At 43.8% G+C, this 27,783-nt stretch overlaps 1 protein-coding gene across 1 annotated transcript in view; it reads right to left on the reverse strand.

The window, feature by feature from the left end:
• LOC126470771 (voltage-dependent calcium channel gamma-7 subunit-like) overlaps nt 1–15,114 on the reverse strand; it is a 172,241-nt gene extending 157,127 nt beyond the window's left edge. Inside the window, exon 1 of the mRNA XM_050098777.1 lies at nt 14,904–15,114. Coding sequence (XP_049954734.1) covers nt 14,904–15,114 — 211 coding nt within the window. The remainder of the gene's footprint in view (nt 1–14,903) is intronic.
• Nucleotides 15,115–27,783: the final 12,669 nt, after the last annotated feature.

Consider the following 27,783-nt stretch of genomic DNA (forward strand, 5'->3'; position numbering starts at 1 on the left):
CACCACACAAGCAGATAGACACGATGTATTTCCTTACCACAACCTATGGAGAAGTCCAAGAACGTCTATGAAAGGCACCATTATGTTTTGCTACTTCCGGAAGGCGTTCGATACAGTTCCGCACTGTCGCCTGATAAACAAAGTATGAGCCTACGGAATATCAGACCAGCTGTGTGGCTGGATTGAAGAGTTTTTAGCAAACGGAACACAGCATGTTGTTATCAATGGAGAGACGTCTACAGACGTTAAAGTAACCTCTGGCGTGCCACAGGGGTGTGTTATGGGACCATTGCTTTTCACAATATATATAAATGACCTAGTAGATAGTGTCGGAAGTTCCATGCAGCTTTTCGCGGATGATGCTGTAGTATACAGAGAAGTTGCAGCATTAGAAAATTGTAGCGAAATGCAGGAAGATCTGCAGCGGATAGGCACTTGGTGCAGGGAGTGGCAACTGTCCCTTAACATAGACAAATGTAATGTATTGCGAATACATAGAAAGAAGGATCCTTTATTGTATGATTATATGATAGCGGAACAAACACTGGTAGCAGTTACTTCTGTAAAATATCTGGGAGTATGCGTGCGGAACGATTTGAAGTGGAATGATCATATAAAATTAATTGTTGGTAAGGCGGGTACCAGGTTGAGATTCATTGGGAGAGTGCTTAGAAAATGTAGTCCATCAACAAAGGAGGTGGCTTACAAAACTCTCGTTCGACCTATACTTGAGTATTGCTCATCAGTGTGGGATCCGTACCAGATCGGTTTGACGGAGGAGATAGAGAAGATCCAAAGAAGAGCGGCGCGTTTCGTCACAGGGTTATTTGGTAACCGTGATAGCGTTACGGAGATGTTTAATAAACTCAAGTGGCAGACTCTGCAAGAGAGGCGCTCTGCATCGCGGTGTAGATTGCTCGCCAGGTTTCGAGAGGGTGCGTTTGTGGATGAGGTATCGAATATATTGCTTCCCCCTACTTATACCTCCCGAGGAGATCACGAATGTACAATTAGAGAGATTAGAGCGCGCACGGAGGCTTTCAGACAGTCGTTCTTCCCGCGAACCATACGCGACTGGAACAGGAAAGGGAGGTAATGACAGTGGCACGTAAAATGCCCTCCGCCACACACCTTTGGGTGGCTTGCGGAGTATAAATGTAGATGTAGAAATGTAGATGTAGATGTAGAACCGGCTAGAAAATATTAACAGATGCTGTGGAGAGCTTGTAACTATTCCACATAGTTATTATCTTATTTAAATGTTTACATTTCCGTGCCTTTGCTTTTTTAGATCTGTAAACACTGTTTCCCCATACTCCGCACTGAAAAAAATGCATCTCTAAAAACGCTCGGTGGACCAGTTGTTAACACACTCGACACTCATTCGGGAGAACGACGGCTCAAACCCGCGTCCGGCCATCTTGATTTAGGTGCAAATGGTGCAAATGGCTCTGAGCACTATGGGACTTAACATCTGAGGTCATCAGCCCCCTAGAACTTACAACTACTTAAACCTAACTAACCCAAGGACGTCACACACATCCATGCTCGAGGCAGGATTCGAGCCTGCGACCGTTGCGGCCGGCCGCGGTGGCCGTGCGGTTCTAGGCGCTTCAGTCCGGAGCCGCACTGCTGCTACGGTTGCAGGTTCGAATCCTGCCTCGGGCATGGGTCTGTGTGATGTCCTTAGGTTAGTTAGGTTTAAGTAGTTCTAAGTTCTAGGGGACTGATGACCTCAGATGTTAAGTCCCATAGTGCTCAGAGCCATTTGAACCATTTTTTTGCGACCGTTGCGGTCGCGCAGTTCCAGACTGAGGCGCCTAGAACCGCTCGGCCACACTGGTCGGCCCCTGATTTAGGTTTTTCGTGAATTCCCTAAATCGTTTCAGGTAAATGCCGGCATGGTTCCTTTGAAAGGGCACGGCCGATTTCCTTCTCATCCCTTCTCTAATACGATGGGACCGACGACCTCGCTGTTTGGTCATATTCCTCAAATCAACCAATCAATCTAAAACTGCTCTGCAAACGTGTTTTTGACAACAGTGAAAGACATGAGGATAATCTAGCTACTTTCTTTTGTGAGAGTGAGTGACAATGAGGACGAATAATCTTAAAGCCTTATTCTCACCGGACACTGCCAGAGGGAAGTGCTTTCTTGCTGCTCGTCACATAAGTTCCGCAATCGGAGCTGGCTCGTCGTAAGAGAAAATTCAAGACACATACACTTATTTCGACTGACTTATATTCAGTTTGAAAACTCAAAACGCATGTTGTGTCTCGATAATTTGCATTGTTGCCCGTCAGACATGAATAATAAAGACCACTTTGAGTGAATGTGAAAGCATCAAGAACAAAATTAATGTTATTCATTGGAAAAAGACGGAAACAAATGCTCCGGGTGGTCATTCCCAGGCAACTCACCTGTAAATCTACATACCATGTATTTTGATAAAACCATCCAAGCCATCTGACGAATGTGAGAATTCTAAACAATTAACCGTGCTTTTCGAATAGAGGGAGACAGAGAGAGATAAAACCAAACTGCAGCTGTTTCTCCTGTGTCCTATAAACATTCAGTAGTCTAGAACATTCACTTTCGTCTTCTTTAATATCCTGCTTACTCTTACAGAAATGTCGGCACGTGCAAGAGCGAAAATGATATTTGTAGAAATGGTTCACGGGCGGGACGTAAGATGTTGTGAAATTACCTCAATATCTCATCGGCGCAGCTGATCGTTATCTGCAGGTGCCGCAAACACACTCCTGAACTGTGACTGAAGTCTCGTTTGCGTGGCATATGCAAGAGGCTTCTGTCACAGCTCAGAAGTGTTTTCGTCGCACTTGAGCTATCGATCAGTTACGCCGATGAAATATTGTATGAAATTCACAACATTCGACGTCTCGCCCGAGGACCATTTCTACAACTAGTCCGTTGGGAAAGCCTCAAGCAATCCAAGTTGATATTTGTACTAAAATTCCGTGAACAGGCCGAGAACGCCACGCAATTCCGATTAACGGACGAGTCGTGCTATGCCTACGGCCTCAGTAGACGTTAGTATGGAGATGCACGTAGTCATAACATTGTACATCTGCTTCAAGTAACACATCAGCTGTACTCATGACGCTGAGGTACATCGCTCTAGTACTCCCACAAAGGAAAACACGTATAAGACAAAAATCTTAGACGGATGCACTCCGCGGTAGTCAGACACGCTGACTGCTCGGCTGCAGAAGGGTCCACAATCATAATCATCGTCATCATCATCGTCATCATCATCATCATCTCATCATCATCATCATCAGTATTACTATTATTATTGTCGAACAAAGAGCAGGAGAGCGTCTCCGATGAGTGTACAGCCGACAGAGGCCTGCATTCTGTCTGTAAGCGACATGGTTCATGTTTCGTTGCCTACTATATAATTCGCTGGTTGGTTATAAAAGTTGTCACATAGAAGGAAAATACGAGTAATGCGAGTATACACGTAATTTACTCACCTTACACTGTCAGGGACGTTGTGACAGGAATTATTCACCAGGATTAAAATATCACTCTACACCCCGAATATACGCTGTAACTAACTTCAAACAGGTCATCACTTTGCGTCACGTAGTAAATCAAACATAGAGCGCTTACAAAGTAAATATCTGGATTAGAGTTAGGTCCAGTACACAGTTTTCATCTTTCAGGGAGTTCCATGAATTACTCTGATGGGAAAAGATCTCAACAGTAAAAAGTAATGTCCAGTAATGAAATTTCGGGAACAGATTAGTCTAGAAAACATATTTAAGTTGTTAACATTGCAAGATCACAGGTTAATTCAAACGAGAGAAGGCATTGCAAATGTGGAGTGATGGTACGTTAATAAACGATGTAATCGCCGGAATTTTTAATGCAAGCATGCAAATGTGCATGCATTGTGTTGTACAGCTGCCGGTAGTCAGTTTAAGGGATGGAGTTCCATGTCTGTTGAATTTGGTAGGTCAATACAGGGACGGTTAATGCTGTTTGTGGATGACGCTGGAGTTGCCGCCCGATACAGTCCCGTATGTTCTCGATTGGAGACACATCTGGTGATCTAACAGGCCAAGACATGTCGACACTCTGTAGAGCATGTTGGGCTAGAACAGCGGTTTGCGGGCGAGTGTTATCACATTGGAAAACACCCCCTGGAATACTGAGTGGCAGCACAGCAGGTCGAATCACCAGACTGACGTATGAATTTGAGATCAGGGAGCGTGGGATAACCACAAGAGTGCTCCTACTATGATACGAATTCGCAGCCCAGACCATAACTCCAGGTGTAGGTTCAGTGTACCTAGCACGCAGACAGGCTGGTTGCAGGCCCTCAACTGGCATCTTCAGTCTGGAACCGCGCGACCGCTACGGTCGCAGGTTCGAATCCTGCCTCGCGCATGGATGTGTATGATGTCCATAGGTTAGTTAGGTTTAATTAGTTCTAAGTTCTAGGGGACTGATGACCTCAGATGTTAAGTCGCATAGTGCTCAGAGCCATTTGAACCATTCAACTGGCCTCCTCCTAACCTTCACACGGCCATCAATGGCGCCAAGGCAGAACCAGTTCATCAGAATACACAACAGACCTTCACCATGCCCTCCAGTGAGCTCTCGCTTGACACCACCGGACTCACAAATGGCGATGGTTTGGGGTCAGTGGAATGCACGTTACTTGGCGTCTGGCACGGAGCTGTTCTTGAAGTAACCGATTTGTAACAGTTCGTTTGTCACTGTGGTGCCAACTGCTGCTCAAATTTCTGCTGAAGATGCAGTACGATGCGCCAGAAACATACGCCGAACACGACGGTCTTACCTCTCGGTAGTGCCACGTGGCTGTCCAGAGTACGGTCATCTTGCGATCGTACAATCTCGTGACTATCGCTGCCAGCCATCATATACAGTGGCTACATTCCCTCCAAGTCTTCCTGCAATATAACAGAAGGAACTTCCAGCTTCTCGTAGCCCTATTACATGACCTTTTTCAAACTCAGGTGTTGGTAATGGCGTCTTCGTCGCCTTAAAGGCATTCTTGACATCAACAAATCACCACGTCCAATCTCAGAGGTAACTAACGCTCACGACCGTTACGTGAATTCAAATCAAACCTGCTTTGCATCATCATAGTGGCGCTAGTAGTGTCACTCTTATGAGACAGGCACTAATACATACAGCTTTCGGATGTAGATACAGGCCTTTTTTCCTTCAGTGCACATATATAAAGAAATGGTGTATCATATTAATTTAAATTAGACGTCTAAATGCCGATCAAATCCTCGTTCAGCCTTCTTCATTTAGGTTTGTGTAGTGTCCTGAAATCACTTAATGCAACTGCTAGGCTAACCCGTTAAACATATCGCGGCTGCTTGCTTCCAGTATTTTTTGAGCATCAAGAAGTTTGCTTAGTGGTAGCTTATGATGGAAGCACTGTAAATGAGATCACCGAACAAAAAATAAGTCATCCTTTTAAAAGAGAGGGCTGGTCACTTTGGGGCACTGTAGATGGCGTAAGACGGGTAGTGGGCGGTAGTGTGACGCTCCACCGCTGACGTAAGTTATTATCAATGAAGTGGTGCGTTTGGGCCAGTGGGTTGTATGGACTCAGCGCAGTAAGATAGGTTGGTGTGGAGACGTGACAGTGACTGATATGAACTATATTCTTTGGACGTGTCTATGACCACACCGTGAATCAAGTTGCCCAATTTACTGGTGCACCATCGCGGACTATCCATCAAACAATGTGTGTACAAGGAATGGTGTAACAATCGCATCCATGTAAAGTGGCGTGAAAACAATTGTGGTTAGATCCTAAAAGCCAGAGACTGGAAACTAATATTACTGTTCGTTTCAAACACAACAGGAATTGCCGTGAATGCAGGTGTTCCTCAACCAGTTTCCGAGCGAATATTACGAATGGAACTGTATGTAATGGATACTTTACAGAAGTCTGTTTCTCACAGAGTGACATGAATGTGCACGTCATCAATGGACCAAGAAAAACTAAACAATTGCTAACAAGGGCGTGTAATATGGTCCGACAAAACCATTTTGCCTCTATACATGGAGGGACGGGCCAGTGAGACTTTTAGGCTGCGGTGTACGTAGGCTGTAGATCGGATGGAAGTAATTCCGTTATATTTTGAGGACGTTTTCCTTCCCATGACCTGGAACACGCATATTACCACGAACGTGAATCTGGATGCTTATTTCGTCACTCTTTGTGACCGAGCGCTGCCCTTTGTTTTACAACTTCTTGACGAGTATGCTGTGGACACTCCAGTCTTCCATGGTGAAAACATCCGTGTTTCAACAACACGACTATACCCTGTCGCACCTAGACTGGCCTATTAAATCACCCTGACTTAATCTCATAGAAAATCTCTGGCGTTATTTGGAACAGCAGACGAAGCATAAATATCAACATATTCGCAATTTGCTGTCTCTACAGTGACTTCCGGTAAATGTAACATACCTACAGAAATTTTTAGTGTGATTTTCGCCAAATTGAATCCATTCTCAAGGCTAGACTTTACACTGCTATGTGACCTGGACCTGCCAGTATTTTTTTTTTCTTTTTTTTCTGGTGTGCTTATGCAACTTGGCTTAACTGGACTCTTTGGGATGTCCTACCACACATTCTTGTGTGTGTTAAACATTATCTTATTTAGTTATTTGTGGCTAATAATGTGAGTAAAAGTTGAAACATTCCGACAATTTAAACTTCTTTCTTTCCTGACGATATTAACCGAATGAGATGGCGTAATGCTGAAGATAGTAGACTAGCATTCTATACGGGGCGTTCAAAAAGGACCGAGCTGGGGGCATAATTACGGAAACCAGAACCTGTATGTTAGAAGTATTGACTCTGGCTGTTGAGACACTTGTCCCACTGTGACACAAGGTGGTGAAAGGCTGTCTCATAAAATTTCCGGGGCTGCGATGTTAACCAGTTCGGCACGTACAGCTGGACATCGCCGTCCACACGAGTGCAGGAAAGGTTATGCTGCCGTTCTTCTTTGGCCAAGATTCACTTCCTGCAGCACGGGACGGCAGTGAATGCCCAGCGCTACTCGCAAACCTTGACCACCCTTAGCCAAGCGATCAAATTAAATTGACCAGGCCATCTCACCCTTAGGGTCATTCTGCTCCACGACAATGCAAAGCCTCATACTGTCAACACAGTCGCGGCACTCCTGCAGAAATTCATATGGGAGGTTCTCGGCCACCCTCTATATAGTCCAGACGTGTCTCCCTGTGATTACCCCATGTTTGGTCCCCTTAAAAAGGCTCTGAGGGGCAAACGATTCACCTCGGACGACGACATCCAGGTGTACGAGCGGAACTTCAAATGGTTCAAATGGCTCTGAGCACTATGGGACTTAACATGTGAGGTCATCAGTCCCCTAGACTTAGAACTACTTAAACCCAACTAACCTAAGGACATCACACACATTCATGCCCAAGGCAGGATTCGAACTTTCGACCGTAGCAGCAGCGCGGTAACGGACTGAAGCGCCTAGAACCGTTCGGCCACAGAGGAAATACGAGAGCATGCTGAAAAGCAATGCCTCCAAATTTTTTATGTGTAAAGTCTTAAAGCTTTTTAAATAAAACAAACGTTATTAACATTCTACATCTTTACTTCTTCATGTCTATATATTTGCAGTCCTCTGCCGCTAGATGACTTCGAATTGTAGCGTGTTACATTTCGGTTTGGAACGTAACTACGTCGGTGCGCGAGATAGCGTGCCGTAATCAAGTTTCGAATTGGAAGAGTTCGTCCACACATGGAGTATCCTCTCCTTCAGCATGACAATGCCAGACCACACAGGAGCACTGCGACAGCTGCAACAATCCGACGCCTTGGGTTCACTGTCATCCATCATCTTCCATCAGTCCCGACTTGGCCCCATGCGATTTTCATCTGAGTCCAAAACTTGAAGAATGCTTTCGAGGAACTCGCTTTGCCAGTGACGAAGCGTACAAGCAGAGGTGAGATTGTGGCGCCTTGAACAAAGCAAAATATCCTACACCGACAGTATCAACAAGCTGGTCTATCGTACGGAGAAATTTATTCGTGGCCAGGGTGCCTCTGTTGAGAAATGTCAATAAGATTCGTTTTATTTAAAAACGGTTAACAGTTTTCAAGTAAAAACTTAGGAGGAATTACTTTTCAGCACGCCATCCTAGTTTCACAGTATCGAAAGAGTTTTTAGTGCGCTATGAAATTTTTAGGAGTTACGTTTGCCATGTGCGAGCTGCCACATTATTCTCATAACTGTACTGTAATGTGAAAATGTGTAATTTATACACTACTTGACATTAAAACTGCTACACCACGTAGATGACGTGCTACAGACGCGAAATTTAACCGACAGGAAGAAGATGCTGTGATACGTAAATGATTAGCTTTTCAGAGCATTCACACAAGGTTGGTGCCGGTGGCGACACCTACAACGTGCTGACATGAGGAAAGTTTCCAACCGTTTTCTCATACGTTGTTGTGAGGCGTCGTGTAAGGAGGAGAAATGCGTACCATCACGTTTCCGACTTTCATAAAGGTCGGATTGTAGCCTATCGCGATTGCGGTTTATCGTATCGCGACATTGCTGCTCGCGTTGGTCAAGATACAATGACTGTTAGCAGAATATGGAATCGGTGGGCTCAGAAGAGTAATACTGAACGCCGTGCTGGATCCCAACGGCCTTGTATCACTAGCAGTCGCGATGACAGGCATCTTATCCGCATGGCTGTAACGGATCGTGCAGCCACGTATCGATCCCTGAGTCAACAGATGGGGACGTTTGCAAGACAACAACCATCTGCACGAACAGTTCGACGACGTTTGCAGCAGCATGGACTATCAACTCGGAGACCGTGGCTGCGGTTACCCTTGATGCTGCGTCACAGACAGGAGCGCCTGCGATGGTGTACTCAGTAACGAACCTGGATGCACGAATGGCAAAACATCATTTTTTCGGATGAATCCAGGTTCTGTTTACAGCATCATGATGGTCGCATCCGTGTTTGGCAACATCGCGGTGAACGCACATTGGAAACGTGTATTCGTCATCGCCATACTAGCGTATCAGCCGGCGTGATGGTATGGGGTGCCATTCGTTACACGTCTCGGTCACCTCTTGTTCGCATTGACGGCACTTTGAACAGTGGACGTTACATTTCAGATGTGTTACGACCCGTGGCTCTACCCTTCATTCGATCCCTGCGAAACCTTACATTTCAGCAGGATAATGCACGACAGCATGTTGCAGGTCGTGTACGGGCCTTTCTGGACACGGAAAATGTTCGACTGCTGCCCCGGCCAGCACATTCTGCAGATCTCTCACCAATTGAAAACTTCTGGTCAATGGTGGCCGAGCAACTGGCTCGTCGCAATACGCCAGTCACTACTCTTGATGAACCATGTTATCGTGTTGAAGCTGCATAGGCAGCTGTACCTGTACACGCCATCCAAGCTCTGTTTGACTCAATGCCCAGGCGTATCAAGGCCGTTATTACGCCAGAGGTGGTTGTTCTGGGTACTGATTTCTCAGGACCCATGCACCCAAATTGCGTGAAAATGTAATCACATGTCAGTTCTAGTATAATATATTTGTCCAAAGAATACCCGTTTATCATCTGCATTTCTTCTTGGTGTAGGAATTTTAACGGCCAGTAGTGTAATTAGTGATGTAGATAATGACGAATTTGGAAACAGCTTTTACTTACGGATTTCTTGTTGACGTGTTATGTAGAAAGTCAGATTATACATCATTTACACAATTCAGAGGCTACAGGACACAGAAACTGACATACATAAACGATCGCAAAGATATGTTACATATTGTGACAGTTATATTATATTACAGATCGACCACAGAGAATACATGATATTCTCTAATGTACAAGCCATTTTGCGTATATAATCTAAAACCATAATTTTCTTAGATATCAGCCACAAGGGTGTTTAGTTTTAAGTATTACTGTTTTATTATGCCTATTGTATACGTAGGAATAAATGTCCTTGTAGTTGTACAAACACTTAAGAAAATGCTGCCTGCACTAAGGAACAGCATAAATTGTCTGCAAAGCATCTTTAACATCGTGTCTCTTGACAATATGCAACATCTCTTTATAGCTTTTTGTTTTTACCGGGTAGTCAGAAACAATCTAAAGCTTGTAAGTGTCTTCTATGATAGGCTGTGCCGAGAAATAATTGTTGTGAAAAAAATTCGACACGTTGCGCCGTCCCCGAGTTCATTAGCATTGGAGATGGGCAATCAGGCAGACGTGCGAGCCAATTCAAGAGGCTCGCCATATACAATAATTGTCCGTTGTTCTCATGTTGTCGATGATACAGCAGGAAACAGCTCAGCCTCTGGGTCGGGTTCGATCCTTACTACCGTCCCATTTCCAATTTTTGTGCTGCTTTCTCGTTCAGTTTTAGAAGCCGGAAGGAAAATGTGTTTGGCTAAACCGTCTCTGGCGGGCGGCTTGAATTTTCGTGGCCTGATTGGCTAACTTCAACGCTAATTAACTCGGAAACGGCGCCGCAATACCATTAGAAGCTTTTCAGACTGTTTCTGACCATCCTGTGTCGGTGTGTTTTTAACCTGTACTATGGATGAACTGAAATATGTAAGTACTATATAAACAATCTGGACTTGTTAGTAACAGGCCATCAAGAAATGCGTAATCAGAAGCTGATTTCGAATTATCTGGTAGCTTTTTGAAAAGCTACATCAGTAATTATGAAATCCCGCCTGTTTACCTTACAGTAAAGTCAACAGAATAATTTAGCAACTCACACATCGAAATATCGTGCGTAAAAGTGTCATAGCATACGCACTCGATAATGGGAAACATTTCCCGAAACGCATCGTGCAGCAGCACTAAAAGTTCCTGTACAAGAAACAAAACCATTGCCTGTAGTCACAGACACTAAGCACCATTTCTTCTTCTTTCATCACGGTATAGGTCTTACGTACGTTCCATCTTCTTTTGCTTAGTCTGCCCAAGGGTCTTTTACTTGAAGGTCTGAAATTTAAGGTATGTTTTGGTAGCCTCGAACCACATTCTTCGTAGATGTTATAGTCAGCTTTGTCGATTAAACTTTATCTTATTTCTAGAATGTATCCAATGTCTTCGTTTCCTTGTCTATATAATCTTGCATAGCCCTTCACGTCTCTTAGAAATGTCATTTCTGCCGTTTCGATTCTTCTTTCTTGCTTTTTAGTACTTGCCCAAGATTCATTTGGAAATTACCACACAAAACTTTATTTTTGTGCCTTTCGTAACTTTATTCCTCCATGTTCTATTGACTGTTCCGCATTCGTTTAAGGGGGGTATGACGTCAAACGGGCCGACTTGGAGCAGGAGAGGCATCACAGGACATTTTAATTTCCAGTGTGTATAATTTTACAAATAAATTCATAAAACTTTGTCAGGAACACCAGGGAGGATTCAGGATTCACACTCATTGCAGTGGAAGTTCGAAAACATAACAAAATAATTTTTTTACGTGCGAAATGTCATCTTTTTTCACTTACTAATGGCTGCATTTGTTGCTATAGGTACACTTTTCTTCATAAGTTAGAGAGAGTCTTCGATTAATTTTCCACAGCATACATACCATACTCACAGGTGTATGAAACTCTAGAATTTATTTAATTTATGAAACAACGAATAAACTGTTATATTTTAAACTTCTTGTTTAGAAAAAACACAAATTTTATAGTTAATTACCTCAATTTTTACCACAATTTTTAATAGATTTGGAAAATTTTAGAGTTCCATACACCTTTAAGTATGGTTTGTATGCTGTGCAAAATTCATCGAAGAATCTCTCTTACTTATGATGAAAAGTGTGCCTATAGCAACAAATACTGCCATAAGTAAGTGAAAAAAATGATGAAATTTCACATGTAAAAAAAATCATTTCGTTATGTTTTCGAACTTCCACTCCTATAAGTGTGAATTCTGAATCCTTCCTGATCATGCTGACAAAGTTTTATAAATTTATTTGTAAAAGAATAGACAATGGAAATTAAAATGTCCTGTGGTGCCTCTCCTGCTCCAAGTCGGCCCGTTTGTCGTCCTACCCCCCTTAATACCTCTGCCGTCTGTTGTCAACCTAGAGTTCATTCAGATAGCTTATAATATTACCAGGTAACTAAAGAGACGAACAAGTGCCATTGACCGAGCGAGGTAGCGCAGTGGTTAGACACTGGACTCGCATTCGGGAGGACGACGGTTCAATCCCGCGTCCGGCCATCCTGATTTATGTTTTCCGTGATTTCCCTAAATCTCTCCAGGCAAATGCCGGGATGGTTCCTTTCAAAGGGCACGGCCGTCTTCCTTCCCCGTCCTTCCCTAATCCGATGAGACCGATGACCTCGATGTCTGGCCTCCTTCACCAAAACAACCAACCAACCAAGTGCCATTGTTTTGTTTCCTATTATGATATTAGTTCTCAGCGATTTCGTCCCTTTGAAAAACATCACTTTTGTTTTTGTAATGGATATTTTAATATTACGTTGTTTAGAAATTTAGTGAAGTATGTAGATGGATGTATTTGCAACGAAGTTTCGCTATCCTGTACGATTGCAAGGTCGTCTGCAGAAAGCACTGTATTTGCAATTTCCCATGTGATAATTCTGGTATCGACAGCTAAGATTCCACGGCGTAGGTGCAAGTTCTTAGGTTGGCACTACGACAGACACCGACGACAGCGCCCTCTAGCCGCTCCAGATTCAGCCCATTTGATCAAGAGCAGACGGCCTAGACACTTCGCTTCATATAGAGACTTTGCTCTACTTACGACTGGTCTAAGGCTTCGCAACTACGTACAAAGTTATGTATGCCTCTGTATATATTCATGCACCAGTAAACCACTTTCACTTACTTGCAGTATCGACGTGTTGTACCTCACCTGCTCCTACTCACTTCCTTCAGTCGGCCAACCTTTCAGTTTTCAGGAGCAGACCCACGCACCGTCTTCCAGGCGGATACAAAAATAATCTTTCTCCAGGATCTATTTAACGAACTTCGATTCCGTAACGAACCGTTGGGCACAGCGGCTGCAGATTAAGGAAGGATAGGAACAGCAATCAGTGGCAATCCCACTGGTGTTTTATTATTGTTGCATATACAGATTTCAGCTATAGCCATCGTCAGTGCTAAAATACAAGGAAATTGATTTCTGTGTCCCTATCCTTCCTGGATCAATTTGTTGTTTCCATGTCTAAATCATTTCGTCAATGTATATGTTATAAAGTGTGAGTGCTAAACGACGACCTTCTCGGGTCCCCTGGCTTATACACATGTTTTCTGATACAGCGTGATTAGTCTCTAGTATTTTGGGGCCATTTCATTGCGGATAAAAAAGTTCAACAATCAAAGTGAGGGTCATTCTCTATCCCGGTTTCTTTTAGAATCGCAGACAACTATCCAACCACGCTACTGGCCATTAAGATTGCTACATCAAGAGAAACGCAGATGATAAACCGGTATTCATTGGACAAATATATTATACGAGAACTGACATGTGATTACATTTTTACGCAATTTGGGTGCATAGATCCTGAGAAATCAGTACCCAAAACAACCACCTCTGGCCGTAATAATGGCCTTGATACGCCTGGGCATTGAGTCAAACAGAGCTTGAATGGCGTGTACAGGTACAGCTGCCCACGCAGCTTCAACACGATACCACAGTTCATCACGAGTAGTGACTGGCGTATTGAGCGAGCCAGTTGCTCGGCCACCATTGACCAGACATTTTCAATTGGTGAGAGATCTGCAGAATGTGGTGGCCAGGGCAGCAGTCGAACATTTTCTGTATCCAGAAAGACCCGAACAGGACCTCCAACAAGCGGTCGTGCATTATCCTGCTGAAATGAAGGGTTTCGCAGGGATCGAATGAATGGTAGAGTCACGGATCGTAACACATCTGAAATGTAGCGTCCAGTGTTCAAAGTGCCGTCAATGCGAACAAGAGGTGACCGAGACGTATAACCAATGGCACCCCATACCATCACGCCGGGTGATACGCCAGTATGGTAGTGACGAATACACGCTTCCAATGTGCGTTCACCACGATGTCGCCAAACACGGATGCGACCATCATGATGCTGTAAACAGAACCTGGATTCACCCGAAAAAATGACGTTTTGCCATTCGTGCACCGAGGTTCATCGTCGAGTACAACAACGCAGGCGCTCCTGTCTGTGATGCAGCGTCAGGGGTAACCGCAGGCATAGTCTCCGAGCTGATAGTCCATGCTGCTGCAAACGTCGTCGAACTGTTCGTGCAAATGGTTGTTGTCTTGCAAACGTCCCAACCTGTCGACTCAGGGATCGAGATGTGGCTGCACGATCCGTTACAGCCATACGGATAAGATGCCTGTCATCTCGACTGCTAGTGATACGAAGCCGTTCCGTATTACCCTCCTGAGCCCACCGATTCCATATTCCGCTAACAGTCATTGGATCTCGACCAACGCGAGCAGCAATGTCGCGATACGATAAACCACAATCGCGATAGGCTACAATTCGACCATTATCAAAGTCGGAAACGTGACGGTACGCATTTCTCCTCCTTACACGGGGCATCAAAACAACGTTTCATCAGTCAACGCCGGTCAACTGCTGTTTGTGTATGAGAAATCGGTTGGAAACTTTCCTCGTGTCAGCACGTTGTAGGTGTCGCCACCGGCGCCAACCTTGTGTGAATGCTCTGAAAAGCTAATCATTTGCTTATCACAGCATGTTCTTCCTGTCGATTAAATTTCGCGTCTGTAGCAGGTCATCTTTGTCGTGTAGCAATTTTAATGGCCAGTAGTGTATTTTAAACCTAAGGATAAGAATAACGCGTGGCAGGCACTCACGCTGGGAGGAGTTGTCGCGCCAGACGGTGGGGCAGACGTGCCAGAGGCCGATGCGGAAGGTGACGGTGGCCGTGGCGGCCGAGTTGAGCGGCTCCCAGGTCCAGAGCCAGCCGCTGGTGACGAAGGCGGTGAGCACCGTGGCCAGCGCCAGCAGGCCCCAGGCCACCGCCAGCCGCGACACCGCCGCCGTGCTGCCGCTCGAGCACGTCATTGTCCTGCGGACACGTATACACACACCGTACTACTAGCGGCATCGTTGTGGGGGAAAGGGAAAGGTTCCCGGTCTAACAAAGAAACGGCGCACACATACATATTAATGGAGATTTACAGCGTGCTTCAAAAAGAATTTTCCGATTTGGAAACTCCGTATTTATTAACAAAAAAAAGGTTCAAATGGCTCTGAGCACTATGGGACTTAACTTCTGAGGTCATCAGTCCCATAGAACTTTGAACTACTTAAACCTAAATAACCTAAGGACATCATACACATCCGTGCCCGAGGCAGAATTTAAACCTAACTAACCTAAGGACATCATACCCATCCGTGCCCGAGGCAGGATTCGAACCTGCGACCGTAGCGGTCGCGCGGTTCCAGACTGTAGCGCCTAGAACCGCTCGGCCACCCCGTCCGGCATTTTTTAACATGCTGTAAACATGGAATGAATTGCAAATCACTCAAAAAAATCTTAAAGTTTTAGCTGTGCTGTTACAAATGCTCTATTGTCCAACAGCAGCAGCACTAACAACGTCTAGATGACAGCTAAATACGTCAAACTTTACACAATGTATCTGCGTTTACAGAAGTTATGGCGGCTGTTATTCTGTTCTTCACGTAACGAAGTAAATGGGAGATGAACACTTTCCTTCACATATCCCCACAAGGAAAAAGTTGCACATGATCATGTCTGGCGATCTTGGAGGCCAAGATTGCAAGGCTGTGTCACGGGGTTCCATGCGTCCTGTCCAACGTTGAGCTACATCTACATCTACATCTACATCTACATCCATACTCTGCAAGCCACCTGACGCTGTGTGGCGAGTACCCCTATCGGTTCTCCCTTCTATTCCAGTCTCGTATTGTTCGCGGAAAGAAAGATTGTCAATATGCCTCTGTGTGAACTCTAATCTCTCTGATTTTATCCTCATGGTCTCTTCGCGAGATATACGTAGGAGGGAGCAATATACTGCTTGACTCTTCGGTGAAGGTATGTTCTCGAAACTTCAACAAAAGCCCGTACCGAGCTACTGAGCGTCTCTCCTGCAGAGTCTTCCACTGGAGTTTATCTATCATCCCCGTAACGCTTTCGCGATTACTAAATGATCCTGTAACGAAGCGCGCTGCTCTCCGTTGGATCTTCTCTATCTCTTCTATCAACCCTATCTGGTACGGATCCCACACCGGTGAGCAGTATTCAAGCAGTGGGCGAACAAGCGTACTGTAACCTACTTCCTTTGTTTTCGGATTGCATTTCCTTAGGATTCTTCCAATGAATCTCAGTCTGTCATCTGCTTTACCAACGATCAACTTTATATGATCATTCCATTTTAAATCACTCCTAATGCTTACTCCCAGATCATTTATGGAATTAACTGCTTCCAGTTGCTGACTTGCTATATTGTAGCTAAATGATAAAGGATCTTTGTTTCTATGTATTCGCAGCACATTACACTTGTCTACATTGAGATTCAATGGCCATTCCCTGCAGCACACGTCAATTCGTTGCAGATCCTGCTTCATTTCAGTACAATTTTCCATTGTTACAACCTCTCGATACACTACAGCATCATTCGCAAAGGCCTCAGTGCGCTTCTGATGTTATCCACAAGCTCGTCTATATATATTGTGAATAGCAACGGTCCTACGACACTCCCCTGCGGCACACATGAAATCACTCTTACTTCGGAAGACTTCTCTCCATTGAGAATGACATGCTGCGCTCTGTTATCTAGGAACCCTTCAATCCAATCACACAATTGGTCTGATAGTCCATATGCTCTTACTTTGTTCATTAAACGACTGTGGGGAACTGTATCAAATGCCTTGCGGAAGTCAAGAAACACGGCATCTACCTGGGAACCCGTGTATATGGCCCTCTGAGTCTCGTGGACGAATAGCGCGAGCTGTGTTTCACTCGATCGTCTTTTTTGAAACCCATGCTGATCCCTACAGAATAGATTTCTAGTCTCCAGAAAAGTCATTATACTCGAACGTAATACGTGTTCCAAAATTCTACAACTGATCGACGTTAGAGATAAAGGTCTATAGTTCTGCATATCCGCTCGACGTCGCTTCTTGAAAACTGGGATGACCTGTGCCCTTTTCCAATCTTTTGGAACGCTACGCGCTTCTGGAGACCAACGGTACACCGCTGCAGGAAGGGGAGTAGGTTCCTTCGCGTACTATGTGTAAAATCGAACTGGTATCCTGTCAGGTCCAGCGGCCTTTCCTCTTTTGAGCGATTTTAATTGTTTTTCTATCCCTCTGTCATTTATTTCGATATCTACCATTTTGACATCTGTGCGACGATCTAGAGAAGGAACTACAGTGCAGTCTTTCTCTGTGAAACAGCTTTGGCAAAAGACATTTAGTATTTCGGCCTTAATTGTCTGTCATCCTCTTTTTCAGTACCATTTTGGTCACAGAGTGTCTGGACATTTTGTTTTGATCCACCTACCGCTTTGACATAAGACCAAAATTTCTTAGGATTTTCTGCCAAGTCAGTACATAGAACTTTACTTTCGAATTCATTGAACGCCTCTCGCATAGCCCTCCTCACATTGCGTTTCGCTTCGCGTAGTTTTTGTTTATCTGCAAGGCTTTCGCTTTGTTTATGTTTGCTGTGAAGTTCCCTTTGCTTCCGCAGCAGTTTTCTAACTCGGTTGTTTCCATCTCTTACGATCTTGCTTGGCACATACCCATCTAATGCATATTGTACAATGGTTTTGAACTTTCTCCACTGATCCTCTGTCTGTATCTGTACTACAGACAAAACTTTTGTGTTGAGCCGTGAAGTACTCTGAAATATGCTTCTTGTCACTCTTGTCAAACAGAAAAATCTTCCTAACTAACTCTATTTACGGCTATCATCAAATGCTGCAGAATTGTCTTTTTCGACAACTTTAGGACGACTCCGATGGCTTCATTTTCTAACATCGCTGAGCTCCAACACACTGGCACAACAACGTACGTCAGTTTTTCAATGACACTCCGCCTCACCGCTGGATAGGGCGCACGGAACACCGAGACACTCTCCCGCGTTCTTGGCCTCCAGGATCACCGAGTATAACACTACGCGATTTTTTCATGTGGAGGTATGTGAAGGAAATTTGTTCATCTCTCCTTTACCCCGTGACACTGAAGCGAAGAACTGAGCCTGCCGGAGTGGCCGTGCGGTTCTAGGCGCTACAATCTGGAGCCGAGCGACCGCTACGGTCGCAGGTTCGAATCCTGCCTCGGGCATGGATGTGTGTGATGTCCTTAGGTTAGTTAGGTTTAATTAGTTCTAAGTTCTAGGCGACTGATGACCTCAGACGTTAAGTCGCATAGTGCTCAGAGCCATTTGAACCATTTTTTTGAAGAACTGAATAACTGCCGCCGTAACTCCTGTAAAAGTAGATGCACTGTGTAAAGTTCGATAATTTAGCTTTCGTCTAGATGTTGTTCGTGCTGCTGCTAGGCACACAGCATTTGTAATAGCATAGCTAAAACTAAGATTTTTTTGAGTATTTTGTAATGCACCCCATGTCTGTGATATGTTTTTATCAATAAATGTGGAGGTTTGATATCAGGTCATTCTTTTTGGAAAGCCCTATATTTTCGTTGTGTCGGTACGCCTTTGACAATAACATAAGTGGAATGTTTTCTTGATCTGAGTAATAGTTTTGTTTATACGGCTTTTTTAAAACAGAAGTTGAGGTTTGGCATGTAGTCATTTAAGAGGCATGCGACCATGTCATATATATGTGTCTTTTTTATTCACTGTTATGATCTCAGGCATAACTTAATCACAACTAACACTTGGTTCAAGAATCATGAAAGAAGGTTGTATACATGGAAGAACCCTGGAGATGCTAAGAGTATCAAATAGATTATGGAATGGTAAGAAAGAGATTTAGGAACCAGGTTTTAAATTATAAGACATTTCCAGGGGCAGATGTGGACTATGACCACAATCTATTGGTTATGAACTGTAGATTAAAACTGAAGGAACTGCAAAAAGGTGGGGCTTTAAGGAGATGGGACCTGGATAAACTGAAAGAACCAGAGGTTGTACAGAGTTTCAGGGAGAGCATAAGGGAACAATAGACAGGAATGGGGGAAAGAAATACAGTAGAAGAAGAATGGGTAGCTTTGAGGGATAAAATAGTGAAGGCAGCAGAGGATCAAATAGGTAAAAAGACGAGGGCTGGTAGAAACCCTTGGGTAACAGAAGAAATATTGAATTTATCTGATGAAAGGAGAAAATATAAAAATGCAGTAAATGAAGCAGGCAAAAAGAAATACAAACGTCTCAAAAATGATATCGACAGGAAGTGTAAAATGGCTAAGCAGGGATGGCTAGAGGAGAAATGTAAGGATGTAGAGGCATATCTCATTAGGGGTAAGATAGATACTGCCTACAGAAAAATTAGAGAGACCTTTGGAGAAAGGAGAACCACTTGCATGAATGTCAAGAGCTTTGATGGAAACCCAGTTCTAAGCAAAGAAGGGAAAGCAGAAAGGTAGAAGGAGCATATAGAGGGTCTATACAAGGGCGATGTACTTGAGGACAATATTATGGAAATGGAAGAGGACGTAGGTGAAGACGAAATGGGAGATATGATACTGCGTGAAGAGTTTGACAGAGCACTGAAAGATCTGAGTCGAAACAAGGACCCCGGAGTAGACAACATTCCATTAGAACTACTGACAGCCTTGGGAGAGCCAGTCCTGACAAAACTCTACCATCTGGTGAGCAAAATGTATGAGACAGGCGAAATACCCTCAGACTTCAAGAAGAATATAATAATTCCAATCCCAAAGAAAGCAGGTGTTGACAGATGTGAAAATTACTGAACTATCAGTTTAATAAGTCACGGCTGCAAAATACTAACGCGAATTCTTTACAGATTAATGGAAAAGCTGATAGAAGCCGACCTCGGGGAAGATCAATTTGGATTCTGTAGAAATGTTGGAACACGTGAGGCAATACTGACCCTACGAATTATCTTAGAAGAAAGATTAAGGGAAGGCAAACCTACGTTTCTAGCATTTGTAGACTTAGAGAAAGCTTTTGACGATGTTGATTGGAATACTCTCTTTCAAATTCTGAAGGTGGCAGGGGTAAAATACAGGGAGCGAAAGGCTATTTACAATTTGTACAGAAACCAGATGGCAATTATAAGAGTCGAGGGGTATGAAAGGGAAGCAGTGGTTGGGAAGGGAGTGAGACAAGGTTGTAGCCTATCCCCAATGTTATTCAATCTGTATATTGAGCAAGCAATAAAGGAAACAAAAGAAACGTTCGGAGTAGGTATTAAAATCCATGGAGAAGAAATAAAAACTTTGAGGTTCGCCGATGACATTGTAATTCTGTCAGAGACAGCAAAGGACTTGGAAGTAGAGATGGGCAAAACTGTTCTTTTCAGAGATCGGATCAGAACTGTTCACTCCCTGAAATGAACTAGCTCTTTTTCATGACTCACCACTCATTCACAACAGAAAATAAATGGAAGGCACATTGCCCTTTAAACTTTGTTTATTCCAGTACTATACCTGTATTTTGATCTTATTTGATCCTATTTTGAAGTAACACAGATAATGAGTAAGAATTTTGTATTGTTTATTGAAATTTCCACGGTATGACAAAGTTTTTGATTATTGATTTATTTTGCACTATCGTGGTTTTTTGGGTGATCGGAAAATGTTGTAACTTGAGATTTACATTAACAATATATTTGGCTATAATGTATTAAAATTTCATTAACCTCGTACAAATACATCGCAAGCCATATCTTTTTAACGTGAACATTTCCTTCCAAAGACGCCTAAAATCGCAAAATCCGTACTACAATAAGAAAAAAATATATAAATTTGACTGTAAGACCAAAGTGCTGCATATAGCCTTCTGCAGAATAAAACAAGGAAAAACTGGTGTATCACTTTTGCTATACGTTTATTGGTTCGCACGTAATTAAAGTGTAAATTCGAGTGACCATAATAAAAAATCCAATAGTAAGAGGAGCCATCAGGAACCTAATCTGATCAGTTTAAACAAATAGAAATAAAATAAAAACAAATGATGTATACAGAACATAATTATGTAATATACATAACGGTATTACTACGAAGAACAATATCTAGTAGAGACGAACTCCGATGCAGAGGCGCTGACTCAAGCAGGTCGAGCCGCGAGCTGTATTACTGCGCGAGCTAAGACCGCAGAGACCAGAGTGACACCTGAGTTGCTTTGCTCAACGCTCTGGCTAGAGTCGAGAACGGTGGGGTGCGTTGAGCGGGCAAGTTCCGAGGGTGGGGGGAGCGGTGAACAGCCACCACTCACCCGCTCGGAGACAAATCTTCCGTTCTCTTGCGAACAGGTTGTTGCAAGTAGTTCTTATGTTCTCCGCTAGGAGGCTCTCTGGCCTGTTGCTCGCATCAACTGCCCAGAGGGCAGGACGTGCGACTGAAACGATCGCTGACGGAGTGCGATTCTAAGTTAAGGTGCGCCAGACACTGCAAGCGGCAGAGGAAGCACAGAGACGGCACGGCATGTGTGAAACACAAAATCCAATGGGGCACTGCACAATGCAGGCAGCCAAGGCAGAAGCAGGCTAGAGGCCGGCGCTGGCTGTGTTGTGTGGCGTGCAGTGTGCTCTGACCAGCAGAGGCCCCACTGGTCTTCTCTGACTCTCTCTCTCTCTCTCTCTCTCTCTCTCTCTCTCTCTCTCTCTCTCTCTCTCTGCTGTGGGAAACGTTTGGAGCTACCGTTCTTTTTTTCTGAATCACTGATTGTTCACTCCTTTGAAAGATTCAACTCTATGAATTAGTTCACGAGCGGATCCCCCCATCTCTACTTGGAAGAGCAGCTGAACGGAATGGACAGTGTCTTGATAGGGGGGTATAAGATGAACATCAAAAAAAGCAAAACGAGGATAATGGAATGTAGTCGAATTAAGTCGGGTGATGCTGAGGGAATTAGATTAGGAAATGAGACACTTAAAGTAGTAAAGGAGTTTTGCTATTTGGTGAGCAAAATAATTGATGATAGTCGAAGCAGAGAGGATATAAAATGTAGACTGGCAATGGCAAGGAAAGCGTTTCTGAAGAAGAGAAATTTGTTAACATCGAGTATAGATTTAAATGTCAGGAAGTCATTTCTGAAAGTATTTGCATGGAGTGTAGCCATGTATGGAAGTGAAACGTGGACGATAAATTGTTTCGACAAGAAGAGAATAGAAGCTTTCGAAATGTGGTACTACAGAAGAATGCTGAAGATTACATGGGTAGATCACATAACTAATGAGGAGGTATTGAATAGAATTGGGGAGAAGAGGAGCTTGTGGCACAACTTGACTAGAAGAAGGGATCGGTTGGTAGGACATGTTCTGAGACATCGAGGGCAGAGTATTGGAGGGCAGCGTGGATGGTAAAAATCGTAGAGGTAGACCAAGAGGTGAATACACTAAGCAGATTCAGAAGGATGTAGGCTGGGAGATGAAGAAGCTTGCACAGGATAGAGTAGCATGGACAGCTGCATCAAACCAGTCTCAGGACTGAAGACCACAACAACAACATGATCTCAGGAGAAAAATGTAGTCCCTTTATATTCAGCAATTCAACTTTATTGAAGCGTTTTGAGTTAGCCGGCCGTTGTGGTCCCATAGTGCTCAGAGCCATCTGAACCACTTGTTTTAAGTCACCTTCAGAATATCAGCGGAGGTAGGGAGTTTCATACACAGGTATAGGGTCAAAAATAGTTCAAATGGCTCTGAGCACTATGGGACTTAACGTCTAAGGTCATCAGTCCCCTAGAACTTAGAACTACTTAAACCTAACTAACCTAAGGAGATCACACACATCCATGCCCAAGGCAGGCGTCAAACCTGCGACCGTAGCGGTCGCGCGGTTCCAGACTGTAGCCAACCCGGCCGGCATATAGGGTCACGTACAAATCCAACAGCATAGCATAATCAGTTGAAACCTGGTGTTGGTACTTGCAGATGACACCATACCATGTGAATGCAGCTCCCTGCCTCCTGAAGACGAGTTTACTCGAAACACGTCAATAAAGTTGAGTTTCTGAACATCAAGTGTTAATTTTTTTCCAGCAACCATAATAGCAGTGTATAGAAAAGCACCATTAAAAAAAAATAGAGCAGTTTCTTCTTTCCTTAGCCGATAGCATATTTCATCCTCTTTACGGCGTGCATCCGGACAGCATTCGTTCCTCTTCCGACGTCTCTTTTAATAACTATATAGTGAGTCTGTGACAGAAGTAAAACCACTTTGACACAAAGCTGTGGAGTAAACTTGTGTGCGCCAGAGGTAAGACCATAGCCCACTGGCCAAGACGGCAGCTCTCCTGGGATTTGAGAAAGATGGTCTGATTTTACGAAAGTAGGTATTTGTGAAATTACTTTTCAGTGTGGTAAAAGTATCATAGTACAAACAATACGTACTGTGCAAGAAAGGTGCACCGAACACCAACGACAAACTCCCCTTCTACAGCCCTGCAAAACTGCGGGGGCTCAACATTGTACATCCATTTACCAATCCATGGGTTACGAGCAAGTCGAGATTTTCGTTACAGCCTCATTCTATTGGGACTCTGTGGTCAAGGATGCTGTAGAAATATAATTATCAGAAAACCCTCTCAAACAAGACCTCGGTTTCTAGCTCGACGAATCGTGGAAAGCACCCTTTCACTTATGCGCTCTCAAAGAAACTGTTGCTCTGAGTCTTCGCTGCTTAACATCCCAACACATACGAGGGATGTCCAGAAAGTAAGTTCCGATTGATCGCAAAATGGAAACCACAGTGAAAATGAGAAATGTTTTATTTGTAACAGTTAGCTCCGCCTTCCAGCTACTTCTCTACGTAGTCACCGTTCTAACTCGGACATTTGTCGTAGCGTTGTACCAACTTACCAATACCCTCATAATAGAAGACAGCCGACAGTGCTTTCCGCCAATTCTCTATGCTGACCTACAGCTCGTTTTCTGTGCCAAAATGTCGTCTTCATAGCCAGCTGTTCATGTGAGCAGAGATGAAACCCAGAGGGAGTCAATTACGGGCTGCATTGTGGGTAATCAAACATTTCCAATGGAAAACGATGCAGGAGCATCTTCATTGCCCCTGCAGAATGCGGCTGAGAATAGTCTTGAAGATGAAACCGCACCACAGTTATGTAATGTTGGCTGCATAGCTTCAGACGAAATTTCTCACCAGGCCCTCGTACTTGGCGGAACACACTAATTTCTAGACATCTTTACGCACCCAATGTGACGTCAGAAATGAAAAGAGCGACGTGATGCTATCTAGGGTCATACTAGAGACGCTGCCCAACACACTGTCCAAAACTTTATCGGATTTTCATAGTCGTTTCCATTTCGCGACCGATCGGAAGTTACTTTCTGGACACCCCTCGTACCATCCACTTTGATAATTAACTACATAATTCGTAGCCACTACGAATTCACTGACTTCGCGCCTGCTTTGTTTTATTCTTAGATGCATGAAGTTTTAGCTGTGACTATCGCTCTTGTTAACAACTGTCTTATATGAGCTTTTATTTGACAGCATTGTGTAAAGCGGTTTTTATTCTGCTACCGACTCACATTGGAGGTGAGTTATCAGGCGAAATATCCAAAGCAGAAATACGAGAGCTATTTTTCTTTTCTTTTCGTTTTTTTTAAACATCCGCCCGACCGTGAAATGGAAAGCACAGTAAAAATCAAAATTGTTTTATTATTTGCAAGATTTACCTACACATTCCAGCTACTTCTCTACTTAGTAGCCGCTCCGACTTATTTGTCGTAGCGTGGTACCAACCTTCCAATACCCTCGTCATAGAAGGCAGCTGCTTGTTATTTCCAACAATTTCCTATGCTAATCTGCAGCTCTTTGTGCCAAAATGCTGTCGGCAAAGTGAGCGTTTCATGTGAGTGAAGAGATGAAATTCAGAAGGAGACAAGGCCAGGCTGTATGGTGGGTGATCAAACAATTCCCATCGAAAATGCTACAGGAACGTCTCTGTTGTAGCTGCAATGTGTGGCCGACCATTTTCATGGAAAGGAACAATTCCTGAGGACAACATTCCTCTTTATTCGTTCTGGATTTTATCAAATCGCCTGATCCACTCGCTGAATAATATCTTCGGTTGATACTCGCTTCCTTCCCTGACTACCTGCATTATGAACATCTGTATGTCCTGCCTCAAATTCCTGCACCATTTGTAAGTAGACTGTATGTATGTTTGTATCTAGGCAGCGCTATAGGCTATATTAATATTGCTGACAGCGCTCTGCGCCCTCGGCAAAAGATTCTGAGGTTGGCTGGACTAGCAGTTAGCGAGCAGACGGAGAAGCTTTCGGACATGTTTTCATAGTGGAGACTCAGTGTTGGTAGGGCATGCATTGTAAAATAAGGATGGCTGTAGTTGGTAATGTTTGGGTAGTGGAATTATTGACAACTATATAATTTTTGGAACTGGATGCCACATGAATAAGCTGTCTGTAGTTGCTGCTTACTGTAATTGCTGTAGTTCGTGTTATGAAGATTTTCTGTGCGGTAAGTGACTTATGAAATAGTGTGGGTCATTGTTTGAATTTCTTGTAATTCAGGGTCATTGTTTTGTGTTAATTATTTGAAGCCATGTTGTCATTGTATAGCAGTCAGATTGCGTTGGGCTTGTATATTGTGGGTAATAAATAAATAGGTTAAGTTTGAGTTGTCTTTGTCAGGGAAAATTCCGTGGATCAGTGTTAAAGAGACAATAGTTTCACATTGTCGCACTTTGCTGTCACGCATGACAGGTGTGTTATGTGGGCTGCGTGAAATCAGGCGAAAACCCTCAGGTGGACTTCACACTTGGCAGGAGAGACTATTTTCTAGACTTCTTTACATCCTCACTGTGCTCTCAGAACTGAAAAGTGCTATGTGACACGATGGATGGGCATACTAGATGCAATGCGCAACACATCTGTGCAAAGCTTCACTAGATTTTCACTGTGGTTTTAATATAGAGACCGATCGGAGGATGAAAAAAAAATAGCACTCTTTATGCTTCATTGGACATACACCTGAAAGATGATGGAATAGTGTTGTTTGTACAACGAGTATATCATCGTTTTCAGAGATTAAGAAATGATCAGCTGAACTTAAATGTGGATGTAGGAGGGGACTTCAGACAGTAAGTTACAAATGCCGTACATACGTGTAGAGGTTTTGGGTTTCCTGCAGACAGTTCTGCTGCGGTAGAGCTAACAGGTGCATCACAGTGTGAGAGTGGAATGGCACAGCAGTTAGAAACGTACACCAAAGTTGAATTACGCTGGACCATGCGTTTCTTCTGTGCAGAAAGTCTGAATTGCACACAGACTCACTGTGAAATTCTGTTGGGATATAATCCAAATGCACTGTCACGTGCAGCCGTAGCGAAATAATGTGAAACATTTTACGAAGGCCGCACGGTCGTGAGTGATGTTGATCGGAAAAGAAGGCCATCGACATCTACTACTGACAATAAAGTCCAGACAGTCGGGGAACTGATTCGCTGCATTCTCAAATTTTCCAACGATGAGGACGTTCATACAGCTTTTCTCGAATGATTCCGTGACCAAGGAGAGGATTTCTGTCGTCGAGGGACTGAACGATTGGTAATACGTTCGGGATTCTATTTATAGAGACCTGCCGACTATGTTGAAAAAATTGTGTCGTATCTGTGTTACTTTGAAGTGTAGTGCAGCATTCAATAAAAGTTACTTGGCTTGCCACAATAATTTTTAACTTACTTTTTGAAGTCCCCTCGTGCTTCTCAGATGGTTCGCGTAGCGGCATCTCGTAACTGCCACTACAGCTGAAAATATGGAAAAGTGCAGAATATGGTGTTAGATCATTTGAGATAGCTGATCCCATAGGTATATCAGAAGAGGAGTTAGCACTCGTCGCATTCTTTGTGGTGTCACCGCCAGACGCCACACTTGCTAGGTGGTAGCCTTTAAATAGGCCGCGGTCCGTTAGTATACGGCGGACCCGCGTGTCGCCACTGTCAGTGATAGCAGACCGAGCGCCACCACACGGCAGGTCTAAAGAGACGTACTGGCACTCGCCCCAGTTGTACAGCCGACGTTCATAGCAATGGTTCACTGACAAATACGCTCTCATTTGCCGAGACGATAGTTAGCATAACCTTCAGCTACATTTGCTACGACCTAGCAAGGCGCCGTATTCAATTGATAATTAATATTATGAAGCATGTACCGTAACGAGAGATGTTCTACAATTGTGGATTAAAGTTAAGTATTACATCATCTACGTACTTTATTTGCAATTCTCAAGATATTGTCCTGTTCCAGACCTCACGCCAGTCAGCGTGTAATTAAACGCGTGCATTTCGGCCTCCTCTAGAAACAGTTTTGGCTCTTCTGCCAACACTACATTCTTGGCATTCAATAAGCCACACATGTGACGGCGATCACCTCAGGGAACTCATCTTGATTGTATACCGGTTTTGCGAGTTCCGGGTTCCTGAGCTAAGAATAAATGAGTGCTGTCAGTCTCTTATTACCGTAATCTCTGGATATGCTTATGGTGTGTTTACATCTATGCAACTTCCCGGTCGCACAAAGAGACCATTGCAACGGTGCAAAGTCACACACGCCTCTAACCTGTGCGTAC

This window comes from Schistocerca serialis, chromosome 3, assembly GCF_023864345.2.
Source record: "Schistocerca serialis cubense isolate TAMUIC-IGC-003099 chromosome 3, iqSchSeri2.2, whole genome shotgun sequence".
NCBI lineage: Eukaryota > Metazoa > Arthropoda > Insecta > Orthoptera > Acrididae > Schistocerca > Schistocerca serialis.